The 27,551-nt window shown below is 42.3% G+C and overlaps 1 protein-coding gene across 8 annotated transcripts in view; it reads right to left on the bottom strand.

Annotated features, from left to right (window-relative positions):
• Nucleotides 1-27,551, bottom strand: part of GOLGA4 (golgin A4) — a 181,202-nt gene that overhangs the window by 81,124 nt on the left and 72,527 nt on the right. For all 8 annotated transcript variants that reach the window (XM_077269344.1, XM_077269339.1, XM_077269341.1 and 5 more), the window contains 4 exons: nt 15,295-15,418; nt 14,962-15,149; nt 13,190-13,273; nt 11,870-12,017 (listed from right to left, as the gene is read on the bottom strand). In XM_077269344.1, the coding sequence (XP_077125459.1) occupies nt 11,870-12,017; nt 13,190-13,273; nt 14,962-15,149; nt 15,295-15,418 (544 nt within the window). The remainder of the gene's footprint in view (nt 1-11,869; nt 12,018-13,189; nt 13,274-14,961; nt 15,150-15,294; nt 15,419-27,551) is intronic.

Genomic DNA, 27,551 nt, shown 5'->3' with positions numbered 1-27,551 from the left:
AATGCAAAAATAACCTTATCTCAGGAGGTTTTATCTTCCTTAGCGTGGTGGCTAGACTCAAATCATTTGATGAGTGGTGTTCCATGGGTAATAACGCCATCTCATACCATAACCACTGACGCCAGTCCTCATGGGTGGGGCGCTCATATGGGGAATGTTTTTTAACAAGGGTTATGGAACATGGAGGAAAGCTGCAGCTCCTCTAACGTTAAAGAACTAAATGCAGTAAAATACGCCTTATACCATTTCCTCCCACAGCTTCGGGGGAAAGACGTCAGAATCCTTTCCGACAACACCACCACAGTGGCATATCTAAACAGGCAAGGAGGCACGCGATCAGAGACTCTGATGTCTTCTGCTACAGAAATCTTGAATCTAGCAGAAAGTCACCTAACATCCCTTACTGCGCTGCACATAAGAGGAGAAAACAATCAGCAGGCAGACTTCTTAAGTCGACACACCTTGAGACAAGGGGAGTGGTGCCTAAACCAGCAGATTTTTCTGGACATAATATCCCTATGGGGCCGTCCTCAAATAGATCTCTTCGCCACAAGAAGAAACAGAAAAGTCCGGAGGTTTGCCTCCTTATCTCCAGCGGATCATCCGGACATTCTGGACGCTCTCCAAGCCCCTTGGCAGTTCAGTCTGGCGTACGCTTTTCCTCCGATCATATTACTACCCCAAGTCATACGCAAAATCAGAGAAGAAGGAGCAAAAGTGATACTGATAGCTCCATTCTGGCCCAAGAGACCATGGTTCTCGTGGCTACAAACCATGTCGGTCTCAGATTCTCCCCTCAACACCCAACCTTCTCTTCCAGGGTCCGTTTTTCCACCCTCAGGTGGACAATCTCCATCTGACGGCCTGGAATTTGAGAGGCAGATGCTAAAATCAAGGGGGTTCTCGGAGGGATTGATTGACACACAGTAGAAAACCTTCCACTACAAGAATCTATGCAAGAATATGGAAAAAATTCCTACAATTCCATACATCTTCAAACACGTCAGAAATTCCGATACAGTCTATCCTGGAATTTCTTCAAAAAGGGAGAGAACTAGGTTTATCTGTAAACACCTTAAAGGTTCATGTTTCAGCACTAGGAGCCCTCTATGGCCATAATATTGCGGGAGATAGATGGGTATCCCCATTTATTACAGCCTGCGAACGGATACCGTAAATCCAGTTAATATACCTAGAATTCCTCCCTGGGATCTAAATTTAGTTTTACAAGCCCTAACAGACTCTCCATTTGAACCAATAGATTCAATACCAATCAAAAGCCTATCACTAAAAACGGCCCTATTGGTAGCACTGACTTCAGCTAGGAGAATCAGTGACATCCAAGCTCTCTCCGTAGATCCACCTTTCCTGTTAACCTTTCAGGATAAGTTGATCCTTAAACCAGACCCTTCCTACCTTCCCAAAGTAGCAAAGAAATTCCATAGGTCTCAGGAAATAATTTTGCCCACTTTCTTCAGTAATCCCTCCACTCCCGAAGAACAGAAGTACCACACTCTAGATGTTAAAAGAGTAGTGTTAAAATACATTGAAAGGACCAGTAGCTGGCGACAGTGTAGGGCTCTGTATATTTCCTTCCAGGGTCACAAGAAGGGTCATGGAGTAACAAAAAGCACCTTATCCCGGTGGATCAGAGAGTCTATCAGACTGGCTTATTCCGCGAGGAAAGAAAACCCTCCGGAAGGCATAACAGCGCACTTTACCAGAGCTATGGCATCCTCCTGGGCAGAAAGGGGAGAGGTCCCAATTGAGACTATATGTAAGGCCGCAACTTGGTCAAATCCCTCTACCTTCTATAATCACTATAGGCTTGACCTATCGTCAACTTCTGACCTAGACTTTGGCAGGACTGTCCTCAGCACGGTGGTTCCCCCCCTAGGTGATGGTCTGAAAGATCTCCAGTGGGGTGCTGTCGTGGCGAAGAGTAAAAAGCCAGATTACTCACCGGTAATGCTCTTTTAGTGAGTCCACGACAGCACCCTCTTACATCCCTCCCTAGATTAATATAGTACATACTATTGAGTAAAAATTCTTTTAATCATAAGCAAATAAGTTTGAAAAATGAAATAAATGATATTTGCCTAATACAGGCGGTCAGAATCGCGATCTGCCCGCGCCTATTAACTAGTTAAATGCCGCTGTCAAACGCAGACAGTGGCATTTAACTACCGCATCAGTCCGGGCGGCCGGAAATGACGGCATCGCCGACCCGTCACATGATCGGAGGTCGGCGATGCTTCAGTATTGTAACCACAGAGGTCCTTGAGACCTCTATGGTTACAGATCCCCAGCAGCTGTGAGCGCCACCCTGTGGACGGCGCTCACAGCACACCTGATTTTCTGCTACATAGCAGCGAACATCAGATCGCTGCTATGTAGCAGAGCCGATCGTGCTGTGCCTGCTTCTAGCCTCCCATGGAGGCTATTGAAGCATGGCAAAAGTAAAAAAAAAAAGTTACAAAAAATGTGAAAAAAATAAAAAAAATAAGTTTAAATCACCCCCCTTTCGCCCCAATCAAAATAAATCAATAATAAAAAAAAAATCAAACCTACACATTTGGTATCGCCGCGTTCAGAATCGCCCAATCAATAAAAAAAAGCATTAACCTGAACGCTAAACAGCGTAGCGAGAAAAAAAATTCGAAACGCCAGAATTCAGTTTTTTTGGTCGCCGCGACACTGCATTAAAATGCAATAATGGGCGATCAAACGAACATATCTGCACCAAAATGCTATAATTAAAAACGCCAGCTCGGCACGCAAAAAATAAGTCCTCAACCGACCCCAGATCATGAAAAATGGAGACGCTATGAGTATCGGAAAATGGCGCAATTTTTTGGGAATTTTTTTTCACCACTTAAGTAAAAAATAACCTAGTCATGTTAGGTGTCTATGAACGCGTAGAGACCTGGAGAATCATAGTAGCAGGTCAGTTTTAGCATTTAGTGAACCTAGCAAAAATGCCAACCAAAAAACCAGTGTGGGACTGCACTTTTTTTGCAATTTCACTGCACTTGGAATTTTTTTCCCGTTTTCTAGTACACGACATGCTAAAACCAATGATGTCGTTCAAAAGTACAACTCGTCCCGCAAAAAATAAGCCCTCACCTGGCCAAATTGACGGAAAAATAAAAAAGTTACGGCTCTGGGAAGGAGGGGAGTGAAAAACGAACACGGAAAAAAGAAAAATCCCAAGGTCATGAAGGGGTTAAAAAAAGAAGCATAAGGCTAGTTTCACATTTGCAGACGAGAGCTTTGCGGAGGGCAGAGTAGTTCCTCCGCTAAGCCCCCGCCCACTGCTGCGCCTCTTCCATCAGCCCTGCCTAAGTTGGCATGCATCCTGCGTACCCTATCTTTAATATTGGGTACGTAGACCATGCGGATGTATGCGGATGCCTCTGCATGCGTCGTTTTGATGCTGCACCGACAGCAACAAAATGCAACATGTTGCGTTTGACGCAGGTCGGCACAGCGACAAAACGATGCATGTGGAGGTATCCGCATACATCCGCTTGGCCGGCGTACCCAATGTATACATCTGCTTGGCCTGCGTACCCTATGTTAAAGATAGGGTATGCAGGACGCATGCAGACACAGGCGGAGCTGAAGGGAGAGGCGTGGCAGTGGGTGGGGCTACGGAGGAACTACACAGCACTCCGCAAAACCCTCGTCCACAAATGTGAAACTAGCCTTAGACGCACACAAAAAAAAAATTAAAAAGAAAAAAAAACTGAAAATGTGCCTGGTCAGGTAATGCAGGTAAAGAGACCTTTTTTATATAGCTTTTTAAACAGCATGTATGAAAAAAATATGCCTGGTCAGTAATGCAGGAAAATGGCCTGGTCTTTAACTGGTTAATACTTTTTGGCATATTGGTTGTTTATAGGTTTCTTATGGAGTCACCATGTCCTTTATGCTTGTGTTTGCAGACTTATCCCATGGACACTGAAGTGTTTGCATTCCACTGCGCCCTTTACGTTGTGCTGTAATTTATGGCCCGTACTTTAGGAGTGCCAATAAGGTGACTTTGTGGAATCCTCACGAAATGACACCCATTTGTCCTTTTTGTATTTTTTAGTGTAAGGATGATATCAGCACAAATTGCTACATGACGTCATACTATGTTACACAGAGTTGCTCGCTCAGATGCGATAGTATGCGTTACACAATCAAAAGAGAAATTCTGTATTAACAATGTACGATCAGAAATTTGTTCTCTTCTTAGTGATTTTAATCTGACTAAAAAACTAAACACTGTAATAAACAAAGTTTAATAAACATTTTGGTACATTAAAGCAGTGTCCACCAACAGACTGAGGACTTGTGAGTGTCCTCAGACAGCAAGCATACTTACCTCCCAGACTAGCACTCCTCCTCTTCGTCAACCACTGTGTCCCCCGGCGGTCTCGTGACATGTTTAGGTTATGTGACCACTGCAGCCAATCAGACGCTGCACCAGTGTGATATAAACAAGTCCTAAAATAACAGGGGTACAGTGTCTGAAGCGAAGGGGCAGTGTCAGCCCAGGAGGTAGGTATGCCTTGTTCTTATTTTATCAGGCAGGTATTCCAAAGGGGATGTAAAGTAGTGGGCAACTCCTTCAGGGTGGTCAAATGTGTATTTCAATTCTAACTAGATTTCTTAAAGCCCATTTAAATTATTTTCATACTTTATCAGTAAAACACTTGCAGAGATAAACAACATGAAGAAACACAATGTGAAAAGCAATTATTTTATTCTACTTCATTATTTTTTTAGAAGTTTTCTGATTAAATTGTAATTAAAAATAATCAGCTTCATGTTGCTGCCCAATCTCAGGTACCATATGGTCCGTGCGGGCAATGGTATATGGCCAGCCTCTCTGCACAGGCAGAGACGTGACGGACAGCCTTGTCAGAGACACACTGACGCCGGCTTCACATGAGTGCAAGGACGCAAGTCCCAGCCCAAACTGGTTCATAAGGTTCTACGCTCCTCTGAAACAGGCCCAACAATCCGTCTTTTCTTGAGCTTTACTAAGAAGTGCATCTTTATGAACCAGTCTCAGGTTACTCAGCACTTCAAGGCAGTGTGTTCACCAAGCCAAAAGGCAGACAGACGGGCAAGAAGGCTGCTGGCTAACAACGGTAAATGTCAAAGGTCGGCCATATTGTTGTAAAGAAGTAGAGATGAATAAGCTCTTTAAGATAATGCACTGCAAACCAAGACAACCACCACATGCACTAGACCGAAGCCTTACATTAAAGGATGAAATACTGAGCAGGCAAAAGTAGCGATCTCAAATAATATTTACATGGGTTTTCGGCTTTTAGAAAAGAGGATCCCGAACTTTGCCAGTCATGTAAAAATAACAAAATAAGATAGCACTCATCCTCCCCAGGACCAGCGCCGGTCACCATTGCTCTAGTCTCAGCGTTATGGCTGCGGCATTGACGTCACGTTGTCAGCTCTCAAAGCTGCTGCAGTCAGTCACTGAGCTTAGTGGCTCGCTCTAGGTAGGCAATGAGAGCTGCTGCGCTCTGTGATTGGCTGTAGTGGTTAGTTTAGCTAATGACTGAAGTTGACCTACACAAAACAGTTGCAGAGACTCGCCATTGGATCTGAGGAGGCCAAGTACCAGAAGTGTTTGCATCTTACATGTCAGGCAATTTTTAGAAGTCTGCCTTTCTAAAAGTGGAAAACCCCTTCAAGAGCGATCTCCAAAACAGAGAAACAAAGACACTTTCTAGTGAAATAAAAGTAAAGTTGCTGCTCAGACACCTGACCAATAAGTGAGTACATTTTATTACGGCATGCTTTAACTTTACTTGAATAAGTTTTATATGTTTTATAACTACCGTGCTTTCCAAAAGTTACATGCATTGGACAAAAAAACTCCACAAAATTTATAAGGCTCTATTCACAGGAAGCCCCACATACTATGAGAATGGGGATCCCAAGCATACAAGCTAAATTTGAGGGAAGACAAGCAGGTGCGCTACTATTTTATTCAAAGTGCATGGGACCAAAAAAGATAGCGCAAAGCACCCATCAATGTCCATCAGTCTTGGACATTAAACAGAGAGCAAGCATGCAGGACAGATGGAGATGCTGGGGTACAGTGCTTGGTTCTCCTTTGGTCCTATTAACTTCGAATGCAGAGGCGAATGTACATGGCAGCTTGAATCAATAGTGGAATTTGGGATCCTGGTCTTCTTGACCGGTGGTGGTCACAATGAATAAGTAAATCATCCCACTAAAAAGATATTCAGCAAAATTAAATTCCTATGTGGACATTTACTGGAAGCTGACACAGAGCCCTTTTCTTAAAAAAAAACAAAAACAAACAAACAAGCAAAAAAAAAACAACAGTGGTTAAACTGGTCTTTTCAGGAGCATTTATGACCTAAAATTATTTCTTAACTGTATTTTTCCATATAGAGGAAAACCTTTGGAGTGTTTACCACTATGGTACTCCTAAAGGTATGTTCACATGTTGCACAATTGCAGCAGGAAGTTCCAAGTCTGTCCCAATTATCAAGACCAACCCCATCCAGTTTTCTTGGCTATAATGCCTTAAAATTAAATAAGAGACGTCTGAAAAGCCATAATCGACAGGCACATCATGAGGCAATGTATAACTTTGTTGTCTGAGTAGCAATGTTATTTTTATTACCATTAACCTTCTAATATGATAACTGAAGTAATAAACATCCCTTACCCCAATCCTGTTCATACAAGGCTTGGGAAAGGCACCATTAATTGGCATGCATGAATACACAAAAACAAGAGGTGAGCAGGTGACGCTAGCAAGATGATCAGTCACTATCTACACAGTAAGATACAGTGGTAATGGCTGCCTACTCCTTTATAAACAATTCTGTTTGGAGACGTTTTTTAAAAAATTGCTGAGTAGAAGAATGTAGTCTTATGGCCCAAAACCCTCAAACACCTATGCATGAAAATGGGTTACATACGAATCCAAGATTAAAGCAGACAGCTTCTGGTGCATAACATTTGCATATTTTTCTCAAATACATAACCTAATTTTTATCATTTAATGCAAGATTTACTTTTTGTCTACTTAGAGCGGTTGTTCTAATTCTAAATTCAGACCCGCTGACAAATACTACTTGTTTGGCAAATGAAGCCAGTAAGTAAGCTCATCTCAAAGAGTTCAATGTCATAACTAAGGCTGACACACATTAGAGTCTAATGATTAGACCAACAGCGGGATCTGTCGACTGCAATGAGTCTTGCGCTCAAGTAAAGATGCTGCCAGAGACGTCTGGCAGCGGCTTATTCCCGGCTTCCCATCGAGAACAGAGCCAAGCATGCAGGTGTCAGTCAAGAGGAACAGCTGCTAGTTGGTAAAGCTTTCAGCCTTCAGTTATCGAAAGTGTATGAGCACCTTCATCCCTTCCCAACAAGTGATGTACATGCCTGTCACATGTCAAGTGCGGGTGTAATGAGGGAGCCCAGAAGCTGAGCCCACCTCACACCCAGCAGATGACGGCTGTACTATAAATGGCAGCATCTGTAAGCAAAAGCAACAATTATGAGCCTCAGTGGCTACTTTAACCCCTTAAATACCTGACAGCAGCATTAAACATGACATGTCCCAGGGGTGTACTAGTCCAGGCATCCCTTACCCCATCTCACCACAACACAATTACTGAGTGCCTAAGAGTTCCCATAGCAATTGGAGGCCTGCTATTGGAGGCCTGCTGAAGGTTCCTATGGCTGCCATGTCAGTACACCAGTGAAGCCCAGCCACAGGCTGCACTTCATTGGAGACCATTATTTCACTTATATACCGCAATATATTTCAGAATATAGAACAAGTGATCAGATCATTGCAAATTCAATTCCCCTGCCAAAAGAATAAAAAAAATTTTATTAAAAGAACACACAAAAAAAAATCAAATCCTACACCACTCCCACCCCCAAAAAAACGTACCCCCTCCTCTCATCCAGTATCGCTGCATCCGTAAGCATCCGATCTATCATAATCCTCCCAATTCAAGGTAATGAACTCTTGCTTCACTTACCATTAATATCCAATATTGACGATGTTTACATAACAACCACGTTTTTATTTTAGCTAGTGACTTTACTTCTTTCTTGAACTTCATGTTATCATTTTTCCCCAATCATTCCCATTTAATAAACTGATGCCAGGTTATGGCATTTTCACACAGCCGGCATCTTTTGACTGGACATCCATTGGTGAATATTATTACTGGCGATTACCAAATTCATGCTTCATATTTTACTGAGCATTGGGCCTTTAAACCTTGTTTTTTATGTATACCTATTAATATGGAATCTTTAATGAGGTTATTTTTATGTGGGATTTGCACTATTAGGCTATGTTCACATGTTGTGGGTTTTAATGGAAATTAGAAGCTGCTTTTTACAGTACCATCAAAAGCTATGAGATTTCAGAGACCTCTTGTAAACGCTTATTCCCCCCCCCCCCCCTCACTGAATAGGAAAACTGCTGCTTTTTTGAAAAATACAGAATGTCAATTCTATCAGTGTTTTTTCACCCATAAAAAACAATGAGTAAGTGCAAAAAAGCGGCAAGAAAAGGGGAAACATAGCCAGCAAACCCTGATTTCTGTCTGCAGCTTTTTACTGCCAAGAGATCAAGTTTTGGCTGCAGAAAAAATAGTAACAAAAAAAAAAAAAAAAAAATCTGTGTGTGAACATGGCCTCCGTGTGGAGATTTGCAGGTGTGAGAACCAGTATGTAAACACTTTCAGACACATTTTTCTTTAATGTACACTCAGTTGCCATTTTTATAACTAATAAACAAAAATAATTTCTCAAACCTATAATGTGATAATAAAGATCACAGCCTGTTAGGGTTATATGCGTCTCCGAGGGGAGACACAGGAACTTTTCTCCATGCTATCACCCCCTCTCAGAGAGCATATGTGCTCACACCTTAGGGGGAGACCATAAGCAGTTGCAGATATAATCACCCTGCACCTAAATCAGAACAATTGTGGACTCAATGTTTACCGACATTGGATCCCAGAGATTTTTGGTCTACTTAATTTGCAATTTAAACTGTGTGGAATTTAACAAAAGTAGAAGCAAATTTCATTTTACAAATTTTCTGGAATATCTGATGCTCCAGCAAAATGCAGTCCAATTGCCATCAAAGGCATTGCACTATACCACATAAAATGGACTAAAACAACGGAATTATGAAAATACAAAAGGGTCCGAGGATGAGAACTGTCACAAAATAAAGGTGGCCTTGTGGTTGATAGACTATTTACTGTATATACACACAGACAGAACATGTTGAAACCTGGCTTGAGACTATAATGTGCCATGAAATATGTCATGAAATTAGAAGTGTCAGCCATTAATAAGATCCTTGGCTAAATAAAACCATTGCAGCCGGCAACCAAGTGAAAAGGAAAAAAGTGAAAAAAAAAAAAAAAAAAAAGGAAAAAAGCCTGCTTACATTTGCATGGACAGGGACAAGTCACCAGATTTTGAGTTTTGTGTGTAGAACTCGTTTCTATGATATTCGCTTTCGGGTAAAAATGACTTATTAACTTTTTTCTATGTGTCAGTATGGTTATGGCAATACCAAATTTATAAACTTCCATAAAAAATGAGAAATTATTGACTTCAGTTGCCATATTGTGGGAGCCAGTAGAGTTGTCTGAGGGCTTGTTTTTGTGAAGAGTGCTGTAATTTATTTCTTCTGTTTTTTTAAGGAGAGGCGACAAAAAAAACCCCGCAATTCTGACAATTCCAATTTGTTTCTGACACTTTATTAGTTCGAATTGCACACATAGCGATACTAAAATTTTATTTTACGTTTGAAAAAGAAGAGAGGGCAGTATTGCAGTTTACGCTTTAATTATTCAGTGGGGGAAATCTATTCTTGATCCCGTGCTGATTTTGTAAGTTTACCCACTGACAAAGACGTGAACAGTCTATAATTACGGAAGGTTAATTTAAACATTGAGAGATAGCATATCAAAAATAAAATCACATTGTATAAATTATATAAATATATTTGCAATTTGCAGTGAGAAATAAGTATTTGATCCCCTACCAACCATTAAGAGTTCTGGCTCCTACAGACCAGTTAGACGCTCCTAATCAACTCGTTACCTGCATTAAAGACAGCTGTCCTGCATAGTCACCTTTATAAAAAAGACTCCGGTCCACAGACTCAATCAGTCAGACTCTAACCTTTACAACATGGGCAAGACCAAAGAGCTTTATAAGGATGTCCGGAACAAAGCTGGAATGGGCTTCAAAACCATAAGTAAGACGCTGGGTGAGAAGAACACAACTGTTGATGCAATAGTAAAAAAATGGAAGAAATACAAAATGACTGTCAATTGACATAGATCTGGGGCACTATGCAAATCTCACCTCGTGGGGGGGTATCCTTGATCATGAGGAAGGTGAGAGATCAGCCTAAAACTACATGGGGGAACTTGTTAATGATCTCAAGGCAGCTGGGACCACAGTCAAAAAGAAAACCATTGGTAACACATTACGCCGTAAAGGTTTAAAATCATGGAGTGCCCACAAGGTCACCCTGCTCAAGAAGGCACATGTGCAGACCCGTCTGAAGTTTGCCAATCAACACCTGGACGATTCTGTTAGTGATTGGGGAAGGTGCTGTGTTTAGATGAGACAAAAATTGAGGTATTTGGCATTAACTCAACTCGTCGTGTTTGGAGGAAGAGAAATGCTGCCTATAACCCAAAGAACACCATTCCCACTATCAAGCATGAAGGATGAAACATTATGTTTTTGGGTGTTTCTCTGCTAAGGGCACAGGAGTACGTCACCGCATCAATGGAAGAATGGTTGGAGCCATGTACCGTAAAATCCTGAGAGACAACCTCCTTCCCTCCGCCAAGACAAGGAAAAATGGGTCGTGGCTGGGTCTTCCAGCAAGACAATGACCCAAAACATACAGCCAAGGCAACAAAGGAGTGGCTCAAAAAGCACATTAATGTTATGGAGTGTCAGCCAGTCTCCAGACCTTAATCCCATAGAAAACCTATAGAGGGAGTTGAAGGTCCGAGTGGACTAAAATTCCTCCTGACATGTGCGCAAACCTCATCATCAACTACAAAAAAAAAGTCTGACTGCAGTGCTTGCCAACAAGGGTTTTGCCACCAAGTCTTGTTTACCAGAGGGATCAAAAACTTATTTCTCACTGCAAAATGCAGATACATTTATATTATTTATACAATGTGATTTTCTGGATTTTATTTTTTATATTCTATCTCTCAATGTTAAATTTACCCTACCCTTAAAATTATAGACTGTTCAGGTCTTGGTCAGTGGGCAAACGTACAAAATCAGCAAGGGATCAAATACTTATTTCCCTCACTGTATCTGTCTCCTGAAAGGTCAGTATGTGCAAGATGCAAGGGGCTTCAGTAGGCCCCTGGTTGCTCTGAGAACCGATTGGCACCCACAACTGCGTCTTGGTGTTGACAGGTATTGGGACAGACTCCACGCTTACCCTCCTCCAAGCCTCTTAGATGCCACTGTGAATCATGACATTGACATTTAGGAGGCTGCAGCAGGGTGTCAGCTGAATAATGCATCTGCTGAACCTCCTCCCTACAGAAAGAGCACCGCACACCCATGATAAATGTGTGGCAAATGTCGCAAAGGATGGGATAAAATGGTTGGCGCTCAATACAATGTATGATCCTATTTAAACAATTATCCATGACTAAAGTCTGTTCTACTAAAGGTCCCTATGGCTTAACATATCTAAGAAAACATCAGCTAAAATAGAAGGATGACTTGTCATTGAAAAAAGGGGCCATAAAAGGAGGTGGGATTTATAAGAGGACCCACTTACCAGCTTTTTCGGATTTCTCCTTTTGCTCTTGTAGCTGCTCACATTTTGTAGTTAACTGTTTGACGCGTGTTCGAAGTTGAGAAACCTCCTCTTCTTTCGTCATTAGAGTTTCGTGCATTTGTCTCTTAGTTTCTGCAATGACCATTCCCTGGACAAGACCAAAAAATGGCATATGAAATGAAAAGCTGGCAAAATAAAAGCATTGACAAACTACTACATTTGTTTTGAACTCAGGTCTGGCAAAATATTGGTAATGCCAGTAATTCAACGCAACTGGAGGAATTATTAAAGTGAAATCACCGGATAGACAGTAACTGTTGGGATTGGTAGCCCCCTTTTCTCTCACTGACTGCCAGAACAAGGGGTTAAGTTCCAAAACCATGGCTAGGAGAAGCAGAATAGCACCGCGATGATGAAGATAGATCCAATGTAGTGGTGACCAGTGGGAATAACAACGGTAGGATCGATCCATACTGATCTAACAGATATCAAGTGGAAAGGTGATCGTGGTATTCCAGCCTGTACAAACTAACTGCAACAGAGACATTAAAGGCGAATTCCGTATGTAATTTAATTCATTCATTTATTGAATGGAAAAATATGCATATTTTCTAAAAACCATGTTTTTAATATACTGCTCACATTTTTATCTTATGCCAGTGCAAAAAAGCCCCTGCCTTTTCACATCTGCATGGAAACTATGCCATCTATAGCAGCACATTTATTAGCACATGTTCAGGAGCAGCTCCTCTCCGATACTGTTTTTAAGGTCCAAGTTATATGGTTGTATTAGAGCTTTGTGCTTCTACAGAGCTTTAAGAGATCCTCCTCTTTGATTTGCAGCAGCTCTGGTTTCACAGAGCCAGGTGGGAAGGTGTATAGAAATGACTGGCCCCACCATGAAGCACCGAGCGCCTGTATTTGTGCTGACGGTCTCTCTGATACATCTAGGGAGCTAGTGGAGAATAAGCTTCACACACGGCACCAAGCAGGGTGTGATATAGCTGCACTCATCAGACACTCTTTGCCAACACGTTGTTTTACTACTACAGCTTAGCAGATTTCTAAAAAAAAAAAAAAAACAAGCAGAAGGCCTTTATGGATATTTGAGGCAAAAACAAACAAACTGTGCAGGACACCTGTAGTACCACCGGTACCAGGCTGCTGGTGTGAGCAGAATAGATGACTAGACTTTAAGAAGATAAACTATGGCGACATGTAAGGCCCATCCGGGTTGGGTATAATAAGCCGTCAGTGAGGTAAGGTGCTAAGAGAATACAATGTTCAGTCCTGCTGAGATTATCACAGACAGATATGTACCTTATCTTGTTCCAGCTGCTCCACCAAATTCTTGGCATCCCTTAGCTGGGTGATCAGCTTGGTCTTCTCACTGGTGTGAAGTTCCTGGGATTTAATACACCATACTTATGACAAGAACCATTTTCCCTTCTTGGAAACATACTTTCAAGCAAATGTGTGAAAGAACAATTTGCTCATATTTGAACATATCATAAATAAGTTGTTTTTAACAATCTGCACATATACTCGGCATTCAAATTGCAAGCTCAATAAGAAAAGTGATGGAATTATGGAAATCACAGGACGGATAGACATGGTAATGATATTCAAATGATAATAAAATGGAAACAACATTTTCAACACACCATGATTTACTCCGTATCGAGTATCAATGCCACACACATAAATAAAAGCACTTAACCTTATTGATAGCATGCCAATGGATGTATTAATGGTTGTCTGAGGAATGTTTTGCTACATTCAGTGCACTTCGGCTTTAACAAGCAAATCATCAAGATCTGGTGCTGGCAGCTCTCTTTGCAATTGCCAGACAAGGACATCCTAGATGTGCTTGTTTGGGGTCAAATCCAGTAATGTTGCAGTCATAATAGCACATTCAGGTCACCCTCACATAATTAATATATAGCCTAGCATTGTCGTGTTGAAAAATGGGTCCTGGGACACTTTGGAGAAATAGCCGGACCATGACCAAATCAATGCAACGGCAAGCAGTTAGTGCATCTGGAATGAAGACTAGAGCGGTCTAGCTATGGTACAATATAACACCTCACACGAAAATCCTGGGAGAAGGACTGGGGTGTGATGTTCCCTAGTGAAGACCACTTTAATGATCTCACACTACTGCGGTACAGAGCAAAAGGGCAATGGAGGTCTATCATCGTCAACAATAAGTGTAGTTTTTGTCTTGGATGCAATAACACCTCAGCAGCACCCCGATCATTATGCTAGAATGTATAGCATAGTCCAACTCAAATGAATGGGGGCGACTGCAGTTCCCTACACCAGGGTAGTTGGGAGCACTGATCTACATGGGTAACACAGTAGGGTACACAGTGCTAAACCAAAGCGGTGCTTCCACATTAAAGAAGCTCTCCCATCAAAGTATCTATCCTCTTAATATATTGCAATCATACTTACAATTGCTCATTTTGCCTTTTCACCCAGCTAATGTTTTCCATAAGGTTTATAATATCACATGATTAACAACGGACTTGATGGATCCCAAGCTCTGAAGAAAAACAGGAGGTCAATCTTCCATGTACGAGTCACCAGTCACTGCAAAAGTCCCTGGCAGGGGTAGGGGGAGCTGAGTCAGGAGCTGAAGAGTGGAACAATAAATGGAGAGAAGAGAGACTCCCTGCTTCAACATACATTACTGAGAATATAAGAACTTAGTGGGTAGAAAGACAAAATGAGCAATTGTAAGTACACAGTGCTGTATAACATGGTGATTGCAATATATCAAAGAGGATAAAAACTGTGATGGGAGCGCTTCAAACTGATGACATCTGTCAATTTATAAAAGATGGCAGCTGTTGGCTGAAGGAGCAGTCAGTCATTGCTTGCGTATGGACACTTATTTCTTCCTTCTAGCTGAAAAGGGAACTTTCCAACAGGTGGTTTTGTTTTTATGGGTGGGGTATTGGAAAAGGGGTGCTTTTTATGACTTTGTTGAATCCTAGGAGGAGGAATGCGTTGCTGTAGGCTGAAACAAAAAAAGTCTAATTTCTGAAAGATACTGAACCTAGCAGAAAACATACAACCATGTTTACCTTCACTTTCTCAAGCTCTTGGAGCCTCTCCTCTAGCTGATTCTGTAGAGCTTCTTTTTCACTGCTTAGCTGAGCACTCTTTTCTTTATGTGACCGAATCATCTCTTTACATCTCTGAAGAAGGTTCTCCTGGCGTCTCACTCTTACTTGCAGAGCATCAAGTGTATTTGCTCCATCACCGCCTCCATCTCATATAGGAAAGAAAGGAAGTGAGATAGAACTAAGAAAACAAGTAGCGGAATCCAACTGTTTCTTACACTTTTATATGTGTATTTTACAGAATATATATATATCCCTATTCGTGCTTCCTGCTCACTACTGCATTCACATTACCAGACGTGGGCGAGCTGTCCGCATCTCCTTCCTGTCCAGTGCTCTGATTTTCAGGCTCAGATGAAGTGACTGATGTCTCTGGTTGCACTTGTCCTTTTCCAAGCCGCTGTTTAAGTAAAGTTACCTAAACAAAGGAAAAACGGGGTGATGTCTTCTGTTGCAGCCATAAGTGTAACCGCTCTGTGCGGCAGCCATGTGCACAGAAAGTCAAGAATGGATCCTGTCATGTGCAATCAGGAAAGCCCTTCTAACTTTTTCTTCTCCAACACACAGCCATATTGCTGATGTGTGACTGTATCCATATTCATATGAAGGTACTCTTTTCACATATTGAGGAGTGTTAGGTCAGATTATTTGACCTGAGTAACAATTACAGCAGGGAATAATGGCCATTACAATGATCGCCAATATTTAAAATAAATATTAACCCCTTTTTTTTTTTAACTTTAAAGGAACCTGTCAGGTGAAACCCTATTACCCTGCTGATATGGGGTTAATCTGAAGGGCGACAGGGTTCTGAAGCTGCTGGTGCCTGCACTGAGAGGAATTGAATTCCTCCCAGCAACCTCCAGCCTTCAGTCACCGCTCAGTACACATTGAGTGGCGGCTGTCAGCATGCCCTGCCACTGACGCACTGCTTTGCCGGTTGTCAGTCAGTGTCGGGGCACTGTTAAACCACTGCTCACTATGTACTGAGCAATGAATGAAGCCACACCTGAAGAGGACCGAAAGCCAAAAAAAAATAAAGTTAATTTCCTCCCAGTAGCCGTACTTTTAGTGCAGCGGCTGAAAGGCTCCTGAACACCATTAACCTGCAGATTAACCCCATAGCTGCAGTTTGGCGACATCACAGGTTCCCTTTAAAAGGTGTATTCTCAAGTTTGGATGTTGTTCCCTACGCCATGCATAGAGGATAACATCCTTATTGCTGGGGGATCAGACCAAAGGGAACTTCAACGATTCCAAAAAACTCGGCTCTGAGGAGTCCCCTGTGAATGGAGTGGTCGTCAATCATGCACTCTGCTGCTCAATTAATTCTTAATGAAACTGCCAGATAAAGCCGAGCACTGCGCTCAGCTGCTCTTCAGCACTCCCATTAGAATACAGCTTATTGAGGGCAGAGCAAAGTACTGCAGTGCGCAGACGACGGGCCTCTCTGACCTTTCCTGGCGCCTGCGCACTGCAGTACTTTGCTCTGCCCTCAACAGGACAGACAAAGTAAGCCTGCGCCGGAGCCGGAGCGTTAATACAAGAGGACGTCATCGTAAGAAGCTGGGAGGCCCCGGACCGCGACGCCCATCGGACCAGAACTGGACCGGGACCGCCCCCCAGGTGAGTATAATCTAACCTCTTTTTCTCATCTTTCAGGTAACATCGGGGGCTTATCTACAGCATTACAGAATGCTGTAGATAAGCCCCTGATGCTGGTGGGCTTAGCTCACCTTCAATTTTGGGGGTGACAGGTTCCCTTTAAATAAAATACCTGCTCTTCACTTTTAGCTTTTTAGTGACCAAATAATAGACTCCTGGTAAAAACCATATATTGTATACTCAGTGCTACTCAGATATGATCAATGAACATCTTGCCAATTTCCTAAGAAATACTCAGCCAAGGTTTATAAGCGCTGAGGCCCATAAAAAGTCCATGCCAGGCTTGCCAGATGCCATCCTATAGCTATAATCAGTGTGTAATGCAGTATTAGATTTTGGCTTTGTTAAATAAATGATTATAAATCTCAGATTGTAGCTACTTGTAAGATCCATGGATGGATTTGACTACATGCAACAGCTTGATAGCCTGGCAACTAAGTTTCCAATCTAGATTTAGGCATCCTACCTATATACTGTGTCTACCACTACAATTTAACTGCGATACTGAGGAATTACCAAATGCAAACACAATTTTAAGATGTATTAACCCCTTCATGACCCAGCCTATTTTGACCTTAATGACCTGGCCATTTTTTGCAATTCTGACCAGTGTCCCTTTATGAGGTAATAACTCAGGAACGCTTCAACGGATTCTGAGACTGTTTTTTCATGACATATTGGGCTTCATGTTAGTGGTAAATTTAGGTAGATAATTTTTGTGTTTATTTGTGAAAAAAACGGAAATTTGGTGGAAATTTGGAAAATTTCGCAATTTTCAAATTTTGAGTTTTTATTCTGTTAAACCAGAGAGTTATGTAACACAAAATAGTTAATAAATAACATTTAAGATAAGATCTCCTTCTCTACTCCCCTGTTATCTCCTCTTCCCACAATCGTAAACAAGATTTCTCTTGTGTATCACCTCTACCACAACACATCAGACTCTCGCCTACCATCGAAACCTTCAAAAAGAGCCTGAAGACCTACCTCTTCCGACAAGCCTACAACCTGCAGTAACCACCGATCAACCAAACCGCTGCATGACCAGCTCTATCCTCACCTACTGTATTCTCACCCATCCCTTGTAGATTGTGAGACTTCGCGGGCAGGGTCCTCTCTCCTCCTGTACCAGTTGTGACTTGTATTGATCAAGATTATTGTACTTGTTTTTATTATGTATACCCCTCCTCACATGTAAAGCGCCATGGAATAAATGGCACTATAACAATAATAATAATAATAACATTTCGCAATTTTCCAACTTTGAATTTTTATGCAATTAAATCACAGAGATATGTCACACAAAATACTTAATAAGTAACATTTCGCACATGTCTACTTTACATCAGCACAATTTGGGAAACAACATTTTTTTGTTAGAAAGTCAGAAGGGTTAAAAGTTGACAAGCGATTTCTAATTTTTACAACAATTTTACAAAACCATTTTTTTAGGGACCACCTCACATTTGAAGTCAGTTTGAGGGGTCTATATGGCTGAAAATACCCAAAAGTGACACCATTCTAAAAACTGCACCCCTCAAGGTGCTCAAAACCACATTCAAGAAGTTTATTAACCCTTCAGGTGTTTCACAGCAGCAGAAGCAACATGGAAGGAAAATATGAACATTTAACTTTTTAGTCACAAAAATGATCTTTTAGCAACAATTTTTTTATTTTCCCAAGGGTAAAAGGAGAAAGTGGACTTCAAAAGTTTTTGTCCAATTTGTCCTGAGTATGCTGAAACCCCATATGTGGGAGGGAACCACTGTTTGGGCGCATGACAGAGCTCGGAAGTGATCGCCATCTGAATTTTGAATGGAAAATTAGCTGCAATCGTTAGCGGGCACGATGTCGTGTATGGAGAGCCCCTGTGTGCCTAAACATTGCAGCTCCCCCACAAGTGACCCAGTTTTGGAACCTAGACCCCCCAGGGAACTTATCTAGATGTGTGGTGACCACTTTGAATCCCCAAGTGCTTCACAGAAGTTTATAACGCAGAGCCGTGAAAATAAAAAATCATTTTTTCCCTCAAAATAGATTTATTTTTAGCCCGCAATTTTTTATTTTCACAAGGGTAACAGGAGAAATTGGACCCCAAGTTATTGTCCAGTTTGTCCCGAGTACCCCGATACCCCATATGTGGGGGGGGGGGGGGAACCACTGTTTGGGCACACGTCGGGGCTCGGAAGGGAAGTAGTGACGTTTTGAAATGCAGACTTTGATGGAATGGTCTGCGGGCGTCATGTTATGTTTGGAGAGCCCGTGATGAACCTAAATATTAGAAACCTCCCACAAGTGACCCCATTTTGGAATCTAGACCCCCCAAGGAACTTATCTAGATGTGTGTGGTGAGAACTTTGAACCCCCAAGTGCTTCACAGAAGTTTATAACGTAGAGCCGTGAAAATAAAAAAATAATTTTTTTTCCTAAAAAAATGATTTTTTTAGCCCGCAATTTTTTATTTTCACAAAGGTAACAGGAGAAATTGAACCCCAAAAGTTGTTGTCCAGTTTGTCCTGAGTACGCCAACGGCCCATATGTCTGAGCAAACCACTGTTTGGGCACACGTCGGGGCTCGGAAGGGAGGGCGCACCATTTGACTGTTTTTGGTTTTTTTTAATTCGTTTATTAAATCACATAAATCAAATATACATACATGGTTTACAAGTATCCAGGTCAGTGCAAATACACTTATGATAATAGCTTCATTGATATAAATATTTATTCACCGAATGGATCATATAAACTCAAAGTATTATAGTATGTCTCAAATACTGAAAATCCTAAAACTAAAACTATTTTACTGCCAAAACATTCTCCATCACATTAACAGAGTAGTGCTGAATAGTGTTGAGCGATACCGTCCGATACTTGAAAGTATCGGTATCGGAAAGTATCGGCCGATACCGGCAAAGTATCGGATCTAATCCGATACCGATACCCGATACCAATACAAGTCAATGGGACTCATGTATCGGACGGTATTCCTGATGGTTCCCAGGGTCTGAAGGAGAGGAAACTCTCCTTCAGGCCCTGGGAACCATATTAATGTGTAAAATAAAGAATTAAAATAAAAAATATTGCTATACTCACCTCTCCGACGCAGCCTGCACCTTACCGAGGGAAACGGCAGCGTTGTTTGCTTAAAATTCGCGCTTTAACTTCCTTACGCGAAGTCCCGGCTTGTGATTGGTCGCGCGCCGCCCATGTGGCCGGGACGCAACCAATCACAGCAAGCCGTGACGTAATTTCAGGTCCTTCAGGATTTTAAAATTACGTTCCGGCGTTGTGATTGGTTGCGTCGCGGTCACATGGGCGACGCAACCAATCACAAGCCGTGACGTCACGGGAGGCTGGACACGCGCGCATTTTAAAATGCACGCTTGTCCAGCCTCCCGTGACGTCACGGCTTGTGATTGGTTGCGTCGCCCATGTGACCGCGACGCAACCAATCACAACGCCGGAACGTAATTTTAAAATCCTGAAGGACCTGAAATTACGTCACGGCTTGCTGTGATTGGTTGCGTCCCGGCCACATGGGCGGCGCGCGACCAATCACAAGCCGGGACTTCGCGTAAGGAAGTTAAAGGGCGAATTTTAAGCAAACAACGCTGCCGGTTCCTTCGGTAAGGTGCAGGCTGCGTCGGAGAGGTGAGTATAGCAATATTTTTTATTTTAATTCTTTATTTTACACATTAATGTTGTTTCGATACCGATACCCGATACCACAAAAGTATCGGATCTCGGTATCGGAATTCCGATACAGCAAATATCGGCCGATACCCGATACTTGCGGTATCGGAATGCTCAACACTAGTGCTGAAGCGTAACGTGAACAACACAGTTTCTCAAACTTTATCATATTAAATCTAGACCATCAACCACGTGATGATATAGTGAGGTACGATGAGTTCCACAAATCCCAGATTTTATTAAATTTCTCCAAACAGCCTCTATTCTGATATAGTACGTTCGTACGGTACGATTAAATTTACCAGCTCTATCCAGGCCCTGAGACGGATGTGGCCCCACATCTCCTCCTCCAATACCCCAAATAAACACACTAACGGAGTCAGAGGAACGTGAATATGTACAAGGGAGGTCAACAACGAAGTTACCTCCTCCCAAAAAGAAAGAATAACTGGACATTCCCATATCATGTGTATAAAATCTGCCTCCCCCATATGACATCTGAGGCATTCCGAAGACCGGGACCACCCAATTTTAAATAGTCGTAGTGGGGTTAAATATGATTGATGTAATATATACAACTGTATCATTTTATTGTTAGCTGAGGGGGGACACCTTAGTTGGGGACTCAAGAACCATCTCCCAGTCCTCACCTTGAAGGTCAGGTACCAGGACCTTCCACTTTTCCCTGTCAACTGAATAGCATCAGCACCTACGAATAACATATAAGTATATAATGCAGAGATGAGACTACGAGGTCCCTGTGACTTGAGGATCCCTATCAATGGGAAGGAAGATATTGCTTGCGTCATTTCCATGCTACGAACATGCGACTGAATCGCCGACCTAAGCTGGAGATGGCGAAAGAATTGAGGCCTTGGTATATCATACCTAAGTTGCAGTTGTTCAAAGGACTTTAGGGCACCCGTTCATAAAGATCATTAAGCGACAAAACACCATGAGATACCCAGAATTGAGCAGATGGGTGATTCAATAGTCTCGGGAAGTATTAATTATTCCATAAGGGCATTTCGGCTACAATACCATCAAAGTGAATCACCTTTTTTACCTGCCGCCAAATTAGCCTCGCCAACCGAAGCAGTGGTAATAATCTAGGGACATAAGGTTTGTTTATTTCCAAGAAACCCAACGGACAATCAACCTTGGCAGCATGGACCAGATGGTTCTCTGAATTTGGCAGACATCCCCCAGAGCTCTAAGCTGTCCAGCTAAATAATATAAAAAAAAAAAATCTGGCAACGCCGCCCCTCCCATTTGCCTAGACCTATGTAAAGTAGACAGTTTAAGTTTGGGTCTAGCCTTCCCCCAAAGAAAGGACGTAACTAACGAATTCAAACTTGAAAAAAAGGATTTAGGAACCGGTACTGCACTATTTTGGAGTGAATAATTAAGCTTCGGGAGTAGTATCATTTTTATCAAGTTTATGCGACCAGAAACAGATAAAGGCAGTTTACTCCATATAGCGAATTTATGTTTAACAAAATCCAATAATGGGAGAATATTGAACTGTAGATCAAGTCTACTATATTTTGGAATAATTATTCCTAGGTATTTAAAACTAGAGACAACCGGCAATGGGGATAACACATCAAGGTGAGCTACTGAATTATGAGAGAGAGGCATCAAAGCAGACTTATCCCAGTTAACATATAGTCCCGAATGTCTACCAAATCCCTCTATAAAGGTGATCACATGTGGCAGGGTCTCCTCCACTTAGTCCAGAAATATTACCATATCATCTGCATATAGACCAATAGTATCCGTGAATTCTGCTATCGTAATGCCGCTAATAGATGAAGTGGACCTCATACGAATTGCTAATGCCTCTATCGCCAGGGCAAATAGGGCTGGAGAGAGAGAGGACATCCCTGACAAGTCCCTCTTTATTTCTTAATTATTCTCCTTAAAGAGTTATTAATAATTATCCAGGCTTTTGGTTTCAAATATATTGCGGCGATCCATTTTTGGAATTTAGGACTAAATCGATATCTTTGTAAACATGCAGATAGGAAAGGCCACTCAAGAGAGTCAAATGCCTTAGCCGCGTCCAGCGAGGCCATGGCCCATTTATTCTTAGATACCAATGTACTATAATGAGCTATTGACTGAACCCTCCTAGTATTGATAGAAGTACTCTTACCCGGCATAAAACCTGTCTGGTCTGGGTGTATTATATCCAGTAGTACTGTATTTAACCTGGTAGCTAGAATTTTAGTAAAAATCTTATAATCTACATTAACTAATGAGATAGGACAATAAGATCCACATTCTAAGGGGTCCTTCCCTTATTTTTTTAAAACTATAATATTTGCTTCATAATAGGAATCCGGCAAAGAACCTCCCTCCCAAATCCCCTGAAATACTTTCAAAAGGATTGGTACCAGAATATCTCGATATTTTCTGTACATCTCTATTGGGAAACCATCTGGGCCGGGCGCCTTACCAGAAGCCATATCTGTTGTGGCCCTATTTATCTCATCAAGAGTAAAGTCTGCGTCTAAAAAAGCTTGCTGTGTAGGATTCAGTGCAGGGAATTCTATGTCAGATAAATAATTTAGGCATTCCAAAGTATCAGAATCCCCTTTGGAGCTATACAGCTCTTTATAGAAGTCATAAAAGCATTGGAGTATGTCGTCTGTCGACGTTACTATTGAGTCGTCTGCTTTCCGGATTTTAAGTATAGTATTAGCTGTATTATGCTGACGCACCATAAATGCTAAGAGTTTACTGGACTGGTTTCCCAGTTCAAAATATGCCTGTTTAGTAAAAAACAGCTTACGTTTAGATTTAGTGTCAGTATATTGACTGTGTAATCTATACGAGTGTAACCACTCAGCTCTGTTCTCACTTGTCTGGTTAGCTATATAGGCCGCCTCCGAGTCTTTCAGTCGCTTCTCCATTTCATCATCTTTCCTTGAAGTCAAGCGCTTAATATAAGAGATGGTAGAGGATAAACATCCTCTCAGATATGCTTTAACCCCTTCATGACCCAGCCTATTTTGGCCTTAATGACCTTGCCGTTTTTTGCAATTCTGACCAGTGTCCCTTTATGAGGTAATAACTCAGGAACGCTTCAACGGATCCTAGCGATTCTGAGATTGTTTTTTCGTGACATACTGGGCTTCATGTTAGAGGTAAATTTAGGTCGATAATTTCTGAGTTTATTTGTGAAAAAAACGGAAATTTGGCGAAAATTTTGAAAATTTTGCAATTTTCACATTTTGAATTTTTATTCTGTTAAACCAGAGAGTTATGTGACACAAAATAGTTAATAAATAACGTTTCCCACATGTCTACTTTACATCAGCACAATTTTGGAAACAAATTTTTTTTTTTGCTAGGAAGTTATAAGGGTTAAAATTTGACCAGTGATTTCTCATTTTTACAACAAAATTTACAAAATCATTTTTTTTAGGGACCACCTCACATTTGAAGTCATTTTGAGGGTTCTATATGGCTGAAAATACCCAAAAGTGACACCATTCTAAAAACTGCACCCCTCAAGTTGCTCAAAACCACATTCAAGAAGTTTATTAACCCTTCAGGTGTTTCACAGCAGCAGAAGCAACATGGAAGTAAAAAATGAACATTTAACTTTTTAGTCACAAAAATGATCTTTTAGCAACAATTTTTTTATTTTCCCAAGGGTAAAAGGAGAAACTGGACCACAGACGTTGTTGTCCAATTTGTCCTGAGTACGCTGATACCTCATATGTGGGGGTAAACCACTTTTTGGGCGCACGGCAGGGCTCGGAAGGGAAGGAGCGCCATTTGACTTTTTGAATGAAAAATTGGCTCCAATCTTTAGCGGACACCATGTCGCGTTTGGAGAGCCCCCATGTGCCTAAACATTGGAGCTTCCCCACAAGTGACCCCATTTTGGAAACTAGACCCCCCAAGGAACTTATCTAGAAGCATAGTGAGCACTTTAAACCCCCAGGTGCTTCACAAATTGATCCGTAAAAATGAAAAAGTACTTTTTTTTCACACAAAATTTCTTTTAGCCTCAATTCTTTCATTTTCACATGGGCAACAGGATAAAAATGGATCCTAAAATTTGTTGGGCAATTTCTCCTGAGTACGCCGATGCCTCATATGTGGGGGTAAACCACTGTTTGGGTGCACGGCAAGGCTCGGAAGGGAAGGAGCGCCATTTGACTTTTTGAATGGAAAATTAGCTCCAATCGTTAGCGGACACCATGTCGCGTTTGGAGAGCCCCTGTGTGCCTAAACATTGGAGCTCCCCCAAAAGTGACCCCATTTTGGAAACTAGACCTCCTAAGGAACTAATCTAGATGTGTGGTGAGCACTTTGAACCCCCAAGTGCTTCACAGAAGTTTATAACGCAGAGCCATGAAAATAAAAAATAATTTTTCTTTTCTCAAAAATGATTTTTTAGCCCACAATTTTTTATTTTCCCAAGGGTAGCAGGAGAAATTGGACCCCAAAAGTTGTTGTCCAGTTTCTCCTGAGTACGCTGATACCCCATATGTGGGGGTAAACCACTGTTTGGGCACAAGTCGGGGCTCGGAAGGGAGGTAGTGACGTTTTGAAATGCAGGCTTTGATGGAGTGGTCTGCGTGCGTCACATTGCATTTGCAGAGCCCCTGATGTGCCTAAACAGTAGAAACCCCCCACAAATGACCCCATTTTGGAAACTAGACCCCCCAAGAAACTTATCTAGATATGTGGTGAGCACTTTGAACCCCCAAGTGCTTCACAGAAGTTTACAACGCAGAGCCGTGAAAATAAAAAATCATTTTTCTTTCCTTAAAAATGATGTTTTAGCAAGCAATTTTTTATTTTCACAAGGGTAACAGGAGAAATTGGACCCCAATAGTTGTTGCCCAGTTTGTCCTGAGTACACGGATACCCCATATGTGAGGGTAAACCACTGTTTGGGCACAAGTCAGGGCTCGGAAGGGAGGTAGTGACGTTTTGAAATGCAGGCTTTGATGGAGTGTTCTGCGTGCGTCACATTCCATTTGCAGAGCCCCTGATGTGCCTAAACAGTAGAAACCCCCCACAAGTGACCCCATTTTGGAAACTAGACCCCCCAAGAAACTTATCTAGATATGTGGTGAGCACTTTGAACCCCCAAGTGCTTCACAGAAGTTTATAACGCAGAGCAGTGAAAATAAAAAATCATTTTTCATTCCTCTAAAATTATGTTTTAGCAAGCAATGTTTTATTTTCGCAAGGGTAACGGGAGAAATTGGACCCCGATAATTGTTGCCCAGTTTGTCCTGAGTATGCCGGTACCCCATATGTGGGGGTAAACCACACGTCGGGGCTCAGAAGGGAGGGAGCACCATTTGACTTTTTGAACGTAAGATTGGCTGGAATCAATGGTGGCGCCACGTTGCGTTTGGAGACCCCTGATGTGCCTAAACAGTGGAAACCCCTCAATTCTAACTCCAACACTAACCCCAACACACCCCTAACCCTAATCCCAACCCTAACCCCAACACACCCCTAACCCTAATCCCAACTCTAGCCATAACCCTAATCACAACCCAACCCCAACACACCCCTAACCACAACCCTAACCCTAATCCCAACCCTAACCCTAACCCCAACCCCAACTTTAACCCCAACACACCCCTAACCCTAACCATAACCCTAACCACAAGCCTATTCTTAATCCTATTTCCAACCCTAGCCCTAATTCCAACCCTAACTCTAATTCCAACCCTAACCCTAAGGCTATGTGCCCACGTTGCGGATTCGTGTGAGATTTTTCCACACCATTTTTGAAAAATCCGCAGGTAAAAGGCACTGCGTTTTACCTGCGGATTTACCGCAGATTTCCAGTGTTTTTTATGCGGATTTCACCTGCGGATTCCTATTGAGGAACAGTTGTAAAACGCTGCGAAATCCGTACAAAGAATTGACATACTGCGGAAAATACAGCGCAGCATTTCCGCGCGGTATTTTCCGCACCATGGGCACAGCAGATTTGGTTTTCCATAGGTTTACATGGTACTGTAAACCTGATGGAACACTGCTATGAATCCGCAGCGGCCAATCCGCTGCGGATCCGCAGCCAAATCCGCACAGTGTGCACATAGCCTAATTCTAACGCTAACCCTAGTTCTAACCCTAACCCTACCCCTACCCCTAACCCTAGTTCTAACTCTAACCCTAGTTCTAACCCTAGTGGAAAAAAAATTTTTTTTTTTTATTTTATTATTGTCCCTACCTATGGGGGTGATAAAGGGGGGGGGGGGTCATTTACTATTTTTTTATTTTGATCACTGTGATAAGTTTACCATCACATTTTGGAAGATGGCGGCGCCCAGGGAGAAGACGGACCGACTTCGGGAGGCTCGGTAAGTATGAGGGGGTGGATCGGAGCACAGGGGGATGGATCGGAGCACAGGGGGGGGGACCGGAGGACGGGGGAGCGGACAGGAGCACGGGGGAGCGGACAGGAGCACGGGGGAGCGGACAGGGGGACGGAGGGGGGTACCGGACAGAACGAAGAACTGGGGAGGAGATCGGGGGAGGGTGGGGGGGGCAGAACATGATTTCCAGCCATGGCAGATGCTATTGCAGCATCGGCCATGGCTGGATTGCAATATTTCACCATTTTCATAGGTGAAATATTGCAAATTGCTCTGATTGGCTGTTGCACTTTCAACAACCAATCAGAGCGATCGTAGCCACGTGGGGGCAAAGCCACCCCCCCTGGGCTGAAGTACAACTCCCCCTCTCCCTGCAGATCGGGTGAAATAGGAGTTAACCCTTTCACCCGATCTGCAGGGACGCGATCATTCTGTGACAGCATATGCGTCACAGGTCGGATTGGCACCGACTTTCATGACGCATACGCTGTGTCACAGGTCGGGAAGGGGTTAAGAGCATCCCAAAAAATATTAATATTTTGCGGCATTGGGTGGGATGTAATGAAACAGTCTAGTTGGTCAATAGTCCTGTCCTCTGGGCCTATTAACTTCAGCCAAAATGGATTTATTTTTCAAGTCATAATATTCTTTATCTGACCATGCCTAAGTTTAAAGGGCCACTGTCACCCCCTCCAGCCGTTATAAACTAAAAGAGCCACCTTGTTCAGCAGTATTTCTGCATTCTAACAAGGTGGCTCTTTTAGTTTTTGGTGCATGTATTCCCAAAATAAAGCGTTATATAACTTCTCCAAAATACCTGTCTTTCGC

This window comes from Ranitomeya variabilis, chromosome 6 (genome assembly GCF_051348905.1).
Source record: "Ranitomeya variabilis isolate aRanVar5 chromosome 6, aRanVar5.hap1, whole genome shotgun sequence".
Lineage (NCBI taxonomy): Eukaryota > Metazoa > Chordata > Amphibia > Anura > Dendrobatidae > Ranitomeya > Ranitomeya variabilis.
This window is presented reverse-complemented; position numbering and strand designations above follow the sequence as displayed.